Raw genomic sequence first — 11,652 nt, 5'->3', positions numbered from 1 at the left:
TTAGGGGGGAGGTCTTCGTTTGGCAGGATTCTCAGGAATAAACTCTTACAAATAAAAGTAGGTAATTATAAACGGGGTTAAAGAGGCTTCAAAATCGCTACTTGCCTCGCGAGTACATGCTCCATCTTCCATCTAGTTAAATATGTTTAACTTCACACGTGCACAAGTTAAAGGAGCATAAAAGTTCAACAATAATAGCATAGGAGCGACTCTCAATTTGTCACGGGCAAAGGATTTAGTTTTAATTTCAGGTTCAAGCGAGTGACATTTGCGCAAATATCGCGTTTAAAGCCCAACATGGATAATGTGTATCAGACTTAAAATGAGACATCTCATGTCATGCTCCTGGTTTCTGTTCCAGTGTTTCATCAAGGAGACGAAGGGAAATCATGGTACATCATCATTCAGGGATCCGTGGATGTTGTCATCTACGGCAAAGGCTGTGTCACTTCTCTCTATGCCGGGGAAGACTTTGGCAAGTTAGCCCTCGTCAATAATGCACCCAGGTAAGTTTCACTGGTGTATATCCTACCCCCGTAGCCCCTATCCCACCCTCGCAGCCCCCGGGAATTTAGGGGGCCCGTAGGGACACATTAAGGGGCCCTCAAATGCCAAAATTTGGAGTATCCACCCCGTCAGTCTATTGAAGCAGCCCCCAGGTAAAACCTTGCATTTCCCCCGTAAAACTATTGTATATAGGGAAATTCGCGTTATCTCTGTAGTTATGTATTCCGTTTTATTCCGGTCATAAAAATGTCAGCTTTTTCTCTCAACTGACGAATTGGTGATGTGTATTGAAGTAAAATGCTCTAATAGCTATAAATTGCATTTAATAATATTAATTTACCTCAAGACAGGTATGAAACGTGCTTATCGTACCCTATAGTGAAAACATATAAGTCTTTCTAGCGCTGAGTAGATTGAAGTAAAATGCTCTAATAGCTATAAATTGCATTTAATAATATTAATTTACCTCAAGACAGGTATGAAACGTGCTTATCGTACCCCATAGTGAAAACATATGTCTTTCTAGCGCTGAGTATAACGAGTTTATCCTCTTTTCTTCAACATACGCCTTTTTTTATTACTTGGGTTTCTCCCTCCGTAATCTCTCTCCATTTTTCTCTCACCTAGTTTCTATCCTAATCTCTTTTTTATCTTTCCCTTTCTACTGTTGCATTGTAATCTCCTTTTTTTCCTTACCTTCAATTACATACGAGTATTTTGTTGAAGGCTGCACAGTGGAAGGATGATCTTTTATTTCTTTTTAACCCCGTCAAGTTTTAAACACTAATCTCTTTACTAGTAGGTAAAAAAAACAAGTACTTAGGTACCATGGTACCAACTTACCATACACAGGCAATTCCCCTGTCCGTTTCAAATATACGGAACAATACATTTCATAATTTCATATCCATCTGCAGATATATTACCTATTTATGTATTTTCAATATGTGTAGATATAAGTATAATATAGGATTATAGATAATAGATAATCTTTTCCATAATTATGTTATAATCCTAATCACGTAATCAGGCGAAAACAAAACCCCATTAAAATAGCTACTGCCAACACAAATATAGAATTATAGATACCTATACCTCCTACCTGACAGCAGAATAATAGATATAGAAATACCTGACAGCAATGAATAGGTGGATAATAATCTGGCGTTTTTCACGATAATTTTAATGAGCGCTTTCCCTATAATACTTCCCTCTCTCTCTCTTCCTCTCTCTATTTCTCTCTCACTCTCTCCTTCTCTCTCTCTCTCCCTCTTTCACCCTCTCTCTCCTTCTCTCTCTTTCTCTTTCCCTCTCTCTCTCTCTTTCTCTCCCTCCCTCTCTTTCCCTCCCCCTCTCTTTCCTTCCCTCTTTCTCTCCCTCCCTCTCGCTTTCCTTCCTCTAATCTTTTCACAATATAATCCCTCCCTATCTCTCTCCCTCCCTCTATCCCTCTCCAACTCTCCCCCTTCTCTATCTCCTCCTTCCTCTAATCTTTTCACAATATAATCCCCCCCTATTCCCCATCTCTCTCCCTCTGTCTGGTGCTTCTCTTTCTCTCCTTCTAATTTCGTCTAGATTAGCGAAATAAATTACCAGCACACAATTATGATAATGACTCCATCCTTCTTCCTCTCCTCCCCTCTCTTTCTATATTTCCCTCCCTATCTCTCTGCTTTCAACTTGTTCTCTCCCCTTTTCTCCATTTCCCCTCATATTTTCTTCCTTCCTGTAAAATTGGCGGGGAGAGAGGAAAGTCGAAGAACCAACCAATTCAACAATTTAGTGATCATTTGCGTATAAAACATCAATTGATCATTTGGTTGTTTGCACATACCTTTCTGAAAAAAAAATGCAGTTTCTTTGTGTTATTATGTCACAACTTTGGTACTCACTGCATTGTAGGATTTTCCCAATATCTCAAAAATCCTAAAATCCAATGTTTACCTACCATGCTGGCACCGGTCGCTACGTGCATTTATATGTCATAGCTACTCATTTTCCTCACGAGGCTGATTGGGCCCCGCAACAGCCAGTCACGGAATCAATCATTTGCATGATACAAATTTCTTGATTCCGCCGGGAATCGAACCCGGATCTCCCGCGTGCAAGGCGAGCGCAGTGACCACTACGCCATGGGAGCTGACTCGTACCTACTAAAAATCTAAGAGGATGTTAAAAGTATGATTAAACTAGTATATTCCGTTCCTATTTATTTATTAATTTATTTTTTTCAATGGAAACATGCTATTGTGTTCCATATTCCTAGGTATGTATATTATCATTTTCGAGGGTTTTAGACTGATCATCACCAGCATGGGTAAATCATCGCTTTTCACCAATGAATAGACCATACCCACTCCCACTAATGAATAATCACAACCCACTCCACCAATGAATAATCACTACATTGCTCTCAGCTCTCAATCAATCAGGATTTATATTCAATCCATCATGTTCAATACACTCAGTGGCGAATCATCAGTTCCAAATAAGGAAATCAACAAGTGTGACCTTTTAAAGGATATAAAAATACCTTCAAAGGATATAAAAATAAGCCCGCCAAATAAATATGTACCAACCTAAGTAAATAAATATCTCAATTTAGGTATCTCAAATTGGTAGATCAGTAATCAAAGCTAGAAAAAATAAAATCATGAAAATTTCCTTTTCCATTTGGAAGTTGATAGGTACATTTTTTTCTATCTACATTCAAAGTACCTAAGGTATTGAAGAGATCCTAAGTTACAAATCAAATAATGTTATCTGGCAGGCATTAAAAGAAAAATAATACAAAGTCCAAATTTTTAGAACTATGATAATAGCCGAAAGCCATTAGCCTCGCATATCAATACCAAGTACTCCCATTAACTACTTGTAAGTATTATAACCATTTGTAAAAGTATGATGACTATTACAAGCATTATAACTATATTTTTAGAAGTAGGTACCTGCCGGATTTGCCCTTGAAGTGTCTACAACACAATCATTTTCAGGAAATGAACCCTTATATCCACTTCTCCCCACAGGAAATATTTTCACTGTCCGCCACTATGAATTAATTCCTGACATGTGGAGCTCATCATTCATTATTCAACTCTCTTTCTCCCTCATACAATATTTCTTTTCCATTCAGGTTTTTCCATTACTCTCCAATCTTTATACTTTCATTCTCTCAAAATTGAAAATGCTCTGCTTCCAAAATTGATTTTTAGAAGTAGGTACCTGCCGGATTTGCCCTTGAAGTGTCTACAACACAATCATTTTCAGGAAATGAACCCTTATATCCACTTCTTCCCACAGGAAATATTCCTACGGTCCGCCACTATGAATTAATTCCTGACATGTGGAGCTCATCATTCATTATTCAACTCTCTTTCTCCCTCATACAATGTTTCTTTTCCATTCAGGTTTTTCCATTACTCTCCAATCTTTATACTTTCATTCTCTCAAAATTGAAAATGCTCTGCTGCCAAAAAATTATCGCAAAAAGTTCTTTATCATGGTACCCATAGGTCCTTATAGTTAGATGACGTGATTTAAGGTGATTTTGATGCATGTGTTAGGAATTTCCTTAAGTTTGTACAATTTTCGAGTGGATTGGAAGACATCGCATACTCGAATATGCCTTTCGGCACTTTCAATTTGTCACGGGCAAAGGATTTAGTTTTAATTTCAGGTTCAAGCGAGTGACATTTGCGCAAATATCGCGTTTAAAGCCCAAGATGGATAATGTGTATCAGACTTAAAATGAGACATCTCATGTCATTCTCCTGGTTTCTGTTCCAGTGTTTCATCAAGGAGACGAAGGGAAATCATGGTACATCATCATTCAGGGATCCGTGGATGTTGTCATCTACGGCAAAGGATGTGTCACTTCTCTCTATGCTGGGGAAGACTTTGGCAAGTTAGCCCTCGTCAATAATGCACCCAGGTAAGTTTCACTGGTGTATATCCTACCCCCGTAGCCCCTATCCCACCCTCGCAGCCCCCGGGAATTTAGGGGGCCCGTAGGGACACATTAAGGAGCCCCCAAATGCCAAAATTTGGAGTATCCACCCCGTCAGTCTATTGAAGCAGCCCCCAGGTAAAACCTTGCATTTCCCCCGTAAAACTATTGTATATAGGGAAATTCGCGTTATCTCTGTAGTTATGTATTCCGTTTTATTCCGGTCATAAAAATGTCAGCTTTTTCTCTCAACTGACGAATTGGTGATGTGTATTGAAGTAAAATGCTCTAATAGCTATAAATTGCATTTAATAATATTAATTTACCTCAAGACAGGTATGAAACGTGCTTATCGTACCCTATAGTGAAAACATTTAAGTCTTTCTAGCGCTGAGTATAACGAGTTTATCCTCTTTTCTTCAACATACGCCTACATTACTCATATGAGACTTGATCCCACAGTAATAATGTCATTTATTTTAATGGACTCAAAGTACTCGTGCTATCAGCATTTCCATTGAAGTTTGGGGACATTAAATTTTGTTTTGGGGACATAAAGAAGCTTACAGTGGAAGGTCATGGGCTTGTTTATTGTCGTCATTGTCGTTTGAGGTCGAATGCTTCAAAGTTAATATAGGTAGGTACTTGTCATTTTTTGTACATCGATTTTTACTCTCTATTTTTATTTTACATCGATGTTTTTTTATTGTTGTTTTGGGGAAATGGGATTACGTGTCCTCCTTTGATAGTATAACAAGCACAATAACTAATGATAAGTGCAGGTTCTTTTTTTTTTAATGTTCTTTTATTGTAGCTACCAGCTACATATGTACCTAGAGCAAATGGCTGTCAAAATAGGGACCTTTTCTTAACAATAGAAGTATTTATACTTCAATGCCTGATGGTTTGAGCTTCTGAATGGAACTATATTTACTCAATTACTCATGTAAAGAGCTTTTAGGATCCTGTACTAACAGTCGATTGAAATAACTTGTCAATCACTGGAGTAGGTATATTTCACGACCACAGCCCCGGACATTAAGGGGCCCCGCAGGTACAAATTCAGGGGTCCCAATAGATTTCAGCAAATCACCGCTAATCTGGACGTGTTCCTGAGGCGATTCAATGAGATTCAGTACTGGGTGATAACGGAGATTCTACTAGTCACTTCTCTGAACAAGAGAGTTCAAATCCTGAGGAAAATGATCAAACTGGCAGCCTAGTAAGTATTGGTGCTTGAAACTACCAACAACATTGGCACAATAAAACGATACGATGCTATGCTTTACCATTGGTGTTAATGGAATACAACTAATATGTTTTTAAGTAGGTATTTAAGTTAGTGCACATACTACAAGTATTTTGAGTGAGATACAAAACAGGTACCGGTAAAGTAGAGATTGCAAAGTTTCTACTCAAAATGCCAATACTGCCATTTAAGTGTCTTACTCTAAGGCCAGCCAGTCACTGTCAAGTAGACCTGACAGGTACTCCTAATCAGGTCCGCCTGTAAAGTCTACCTGATAGTGTGTGTGCTCATCGGGTATCAGGTAGATCTGACAGGCGGACCTGTTCAGGTGTACATGTCAGGTCTACCTGATAGTGAGTGGCTGGCCTATGTAAAACCTGGTACAATCGCTTCAATTTCCCTCCTTCAATTTCTCATTTTCTCCTCAGTTGTAAAGAATACCGGAATATCAACGCCTTGTTTGCCGTTCTAATGGGTCTAAGCAACGTGGCCGTCTCCCGGCTATCTCTCACGTGGGATAAGTTGCCGTCTAAATCCAAGAAGACTTATACTGAGCTAGAGGCACTCATAGATCCGAGCAAGAATCATCGAGCTTACCGCCAGGCAGTGAGCAAACTACAGTCCCCTGTCATCCCGTTTATGCCACTCCTGCTGAAAGGTAAAACATGGTCTCGGGTATAGAGCCTCAAGGTGTGTTCACACATAGTCAACTAGCCGTCGATCGACGAGGAGAAACTATTTTATCGAGGCAGTGTAGACGGTTCAGTCGACATGGATCAACAGCCGTTCGACTATGATGTTAACACCTAAGACCTCAAAAGTGAAAAAATAACGAAAACCATGTTATTCAGCGCCTAAAAGTGCACGCTTCTACGAGTAGGTAATTCCTATGTCACGTACTCACGTCCCTCGTTAAAAACCTCTTTCATCCCGTACGTATCAGCAAAAATAGTAAGATTATTCGATTCCACATGAAATTTGACGCAAGTAGAATACAAAAATTAAATAAAAAATGGGGTTTCCTATTTGAATTTCTTGAGAACTTCTGGGGCTTGAATCTAGATTTTGGCATTAGCAGTGAATTTACCACTGACATTTTCCTGCACCTAGGAAAAACAAAACTTCAGGAATCCAAACCCTTTAAAAGTTACAAAGCTAGGATTTTTGTGTCATCCTCGAAATTAATTTTTTTAATGATCCCCTGATTTAACCCTTTCAGACTTGGCGTTCACGCACGATGGAAACAAAATTTTAATGATCCCCTGATTTAACCCTTTCAGACTTGGCGTTCACGCACGATGGAAACAAAACCGTGGTGGATGGTTTGGTCAACTTTGAGAAGATGCACATGTTTGCTCAAACACTGCGTACATTGCGCTACTGTAGAACACGACACTTGGGTGAGTGTCCTTGCTGGATAATATGCATAACATAAATTTAATGTGTAATTTAAGAAAATATTGAAAAAATTTCCAAGAAAATCGCTTTGAACTGCATAAATTAGAAGGTCCTAGCCACATTTTGATTTAGACTTGAAGTTAAACCACAAAGCCATCTGATCCGTTGATTTATTTTTGAGATAAGATCATGACAAAACCGTGGTGGATGGTTTGGTCAACTTTGAGAAGATGCACATGTTTGCTCAAACACTGCGTACATTGCGCTACTGTAGAACACGGCACTTGGGTGAGTGTCCTTGCTGGATAATATGCATAGCATAAAATTAATGTGTAATTTAAGAAAATATTGAAAAAAAATCCAAGAAAATCGCTTTGAACTGCATAAATTAGAAGGTCCTAGCCACATTTTGATTTAGACTTGGAGTTAAACCACTAAGCCATCTGATTCGTTGATTTATTTTTGAGATAAGATCATACAAATGATTGATTCCGTGACTGGCTGTTGCGGGGCCTACTCAGCCTCGTGAGGAAAATGATTAGCTGTGTAATATAAATGCGCATAGCTACCATTGCCAGCATGGTAGGTAAACATTAAGCGCTGGATTATGGAGACATTTGGAAAATCCTACAATGCTGCAGTGAGCAACTGAGCAACAAAAATGGTGACATGTTATTATGAAGAAATTGCGTCTAAGATCATAAGATTAGCCAATTATGTAGATTGTTTAGATCAAACGGCTAGATTTTATCGAAGTGTACTTCGAAGTATAGCTCCGGACTCCCGGGCATTATTTATTCAGGGTAGACCCAGTAAACCTATACCAACCTATTGTTTCTCTACACAAACATAGATACAATAATGCGATCTTGCTTTCTTTCTTTTCAGTTCTCGATCCACCGACACCAAAATGTGAAAGTGAAGTCAAATCATACGTGAGCTGTCTCAGGGCGATGGACAACCAACGCATCCTTACAAGCATGTCTCAAAAACTGGAACCGCGTCGATCATAATGATAGTGGTAAAAACAGAACACCGTAGATTTCATTCAATGCTTTAAGAGATGCTATAATATAGCATTCTTCTTGGATATGGTCCATTTGGATCCCTGTGCTAGAGAAGGTCCATCGTGTCAAATGCCTTATCAAAGTCTATCCTTTGCTTCTATTCTGATATAGCACCTACCATAACGAAGAAGTATATTTTGTTTTCCCTAACAATTGTTTTGAAGAAAGGACTCAAGAGCATATAAGCAAAAACGCTGTGGTTTTTAGTATTATTATTATTATTATTATTATTTTACTTGAGCGCTAAAAAACAAGCGGCTAAGCGCTATTTAGCATGTTTACCCGAATTTAGACGCGGGCGTCATTCGACGCAAGATTCAATTTGAAATTACATAAATTACGCGTGCTGGGAACGCGGGAGGACGCGGGGTGCTGGCAAAATAAACGCGCTTTGTGTTTTCCAATAACTTCAATAAACAACATGGGATTTTTTCTTTCTGATAGAGGGAAAGAGTCAGCCGAAGGACGAATATTATCCGTTCAAGATAAAATCCGCCCAGGGCGGAAATGGAATCCACGGCCTGGGCACTAGGCAGACACGCTACCTTTCAAGCTAACTAGGCTGGCTTGGGAAGGGCACTACATAATATCAGTGCGCTTACTTGGGTGATGTTTCAAAGTCATAGAGCAGGAAAAATGAGGACCAACGGAATTTTTCTTTTTCTTCCACGGAGTTGCGCTTACTTGTGTGATGTTTCAAAGTCATAGAGCAGGAAAAATGGGTACCAACGGAATTTTTCTTTTTCTTCTACGACTTCTAAATACCGAGATAAATCGATTTAAAAAATACTTCCCGTAGGCGATGACGTCATAATTCATGACTCCCGCTTCGTTTGTTTGTGCGCAAGCGTTTCTGCGCATTTTGACGTAAAGTCTGACGTCACAACTCTTTGAACTTTTTAATTAGAACCGCAATTAAAAATTGAATTTTCGACCTTTTAAAGTTACTGTTTTGGAGTTTTGACCTCAGATTTGGATTTTTCACAACTTTTTACGTAAGAATCGACCTTTTATTAATAATATTTTCCCAATTGCAACTCCTCCATTGTGACATTGGTTGTTCCGTTGTACATTAAAAATCCAATTAGTTATTATTTAATTAATTTTTAATTTAGGTGATTAGATATAACAAAATTGTGTGATACTTCTTTTTTTATTTTTGTTATGTTTTGAATATCCCCTACCCCAGATTAAGTTTCCTTTTCGTTTATTTCGTTAGGAGAAATTGCAATACCTACCGCAACTTGTAGTGAAAAGTGATTTCGTGATTATGTTCGCGGATTTGGCAATTTTGTTCGCGGATTTGGCGATTATGTTCGCGGATTTCGCGATTTTGCTCGCGGGTTTGGCGATTTTGTTCGCGGATTTTGCGATTATGTTCGCGGATTTCGCGATTATGTTCGCGGATTTGGCGATTTTGTTCGCGGATTTGGCGATTATGATCGCGGATTTGGCTATACTGAAAGTATCTTTTCTATGAGCTCAGTAAAAAAAGTTACTATAAATTCATACTTCAGGAAGTTCCGCTCAAAATAATGAAAAAATACCTACGATGAATGTCACTATCCCATTCCGTGGGGGTCAATGTCCTTACTATGAATCCCACTCTCTTGAGCCAAGAAGGTTTTCCCCATCACATTACTCATATGAGACTTGATCCCACAGTAATAATGTCATTTATTTTAATGGACTCAAAGTACTCGTGCTATCAGCATTTCCATTGGAGTTTGGCGATTTTGTTCGCGGATTTGGCGATTATGGTCGCGGATTTGGCGATTTTGTTCGCGGATTTTGCGATTATGTTCGCGGATTTGACAATTATGTTCGCGGATTCGCGTCCCGAATCGACATTTTGGATATTTGGCAAGCCTACTTATACACTGACATTTAGAATGAAAGCACAGGTATCCTACGGGTTGCGTTTATGTAAATACCAGCTGATATATTACTGTCATCACAAACATGCATAGGTTGGCTTTTGCCGTTGCTTTGAACTTGAAGTTCACATGCCTCCAAATAAGTACTTAAAATAACAGAAGTTTGATAGAGGGAACTGTAACTGCCGAGGCCTTATCGTCCCGAAATCGAAGAGAGAAGGAATACAGGATAGAAGAAGGCCAGCCGTTCCGAGAACGAACCTTATCCGTTCAGGATAAAATTCGCCCGGGGCGGGAATCGAACCCGCGGCCTAGCGCTTACAAGGCAGACGCGCTACCAACCAAGCTAACTAGGCTGGCCCAAATACCCTTGATGAATATGAACCTCTCTATTTCAGTACGAGCTCGTGTATCACACGGTAGGGCGGCATAGATTTCAGCAAATCACCGCTAATCTGGACGTGTTCCTGAGGCGATTCAATGAGATTCAGTACTGGGTGATAACGGAGATTCTACTAGTCACTTCTCTGAACAAGAGAGTTCAAATCCTGAGGAAAATGATCAAACTGGCAGCCTAGTAAGTATTGGTGCTTGAAACTACCAACAACATTGGCACAATAAAACGATACGATGCTATGCTTTACCATTGGTGTTAATGGAATACAACTAATATGTTTTTAAGTAGGTATTTAAGTTAGTGCACATACTACAAGTATTTTGAGTGAGATACAAAACAGGTACCGGTAAAGTAGAGATTGCAAAGTTTCTACTCAAAATGCCAATACTGCCGTTTTAGTGTCTTACTCTAAGGCCAGCCACTCACTGTCAAGTAGACCTGACAGGTACTCCTAATCAGGTCCGCCTGTAAAGTCTACCTGATAGTGTGTGTGCTCATCGGGTATCAGGTAGATCTGACAGGCGGACCTGTTCAGGTGTACATGTCAGGTCTACCGCCTACCTGATAGTGAGTGGCTGGCCTATGTAAAACCTGGTACAATCGCTTCAATTTCCCTCCTTCAATTTCTCATTTTCTCCTCAGTTGTAAAGAATACCGGAATATCAACGCCTTGTTTGCCGTTCTAATGGGTCTAAGCAACGTGGCCGTCTCCCGGCTATCTCTCACGTGGGATAAGTTGCCGTCTAAATCCAAGAAGACTTATACTGAGCTAGAGGCACTCATAGATCCGAGCAAGAATCATCGAGCTTACCGCCAGGCAGTGAGCAAACTACAGTCCCCTGTCATCCCGTTTATGCCACTCCTGCTGAAAGGTAAAACATGGTCTCGGGTATAGAGCCTCAAGGTGTGTTCACACATAGTCAACTAGCCGTCGATCGACGAGGAGAAACTATTTTATCGAGGCAGTGTAGACGGTTCAGTCGACATGGATCAACAGCCGTTCGACTATGATGTTAACACCTAAGACCTCAAAAGTGAAAAAATAACGAAAACCATGTTATTCAGCGCCTAAAAGTGCACGCTTCTACGAGTAGGTAATTCCTATGTCACGTACTCACGTCCCTCGTTAAAAACCTCTTTCATCTCGTACGTATCAGCAAAAATAGTAAGATTATTCGATTCCACATGAAATTTGACGCAAGTAGAATACA

The 11,652-nt window shown here is 39.6% G+C and overlaps 1 protein-coding gene across 1 annotated transcript in view; it reads left to right on the top strand.

The window, feature by feature from the left end:
* LOC103514638 (rap guanine nucleotide exchange factor 4-like) overlaps positions 1-8,296 on the top strand; it is a gene marked incomplete at its 5' end in the record, with an annotated part of 78,916 nt that extends 70,620 nt beyond the window's left edge. The window contains 7 exons of the mRNA XM_026827551.1: positions 362-506; positions 3,808-3,821; positions 4,294-4,438; positions 5,508-5,675; positions 6,131-6,360; positions 6,983-7,102; positions 7,989-8,296. Of these exons, the coding sequence (XP_026683352.1) occupies positions 362-506; positions 3,808-3,821; positions 4,294-4,438; positions 5,508-5,675; positions 6,131-6,360; positions 6,983-7,102; positions 7,989-8,113 (947 nt within the window). The remainder of the gene's footprint in view (positions 1-361; positions 507-3,807; positions 3,822-4,293; positions 4,439-5,507; positions 5,676-6,130; positions 6,361-6,982; positions 7,103-7,988) is intronic.
* Positions 8,297-11,652: the final 3,356 nt, after the last annotated feature.

Source organism: Diaphorina citri, unplaced genomic scaffold, assembly GCF_000475195.1.
Source record: "Diaphorina citri unplaced genomic scaffold, Diaci psyllid genome assembly version 1.1 scaffold1193, whole genome shotgun sequence".
NCBI classification, from domain to species: Eukaryota; Metazoa; Arthropoda; class Insecta; order Hemiptera; family Psyllidae; genus Diaphorina; species Diaphorina citri.
The sequence above is the reverse complement of the archived record's forward strand: the minus strand, read 5'-3'. Positions and strand labels throughout refer to the sequence as shown.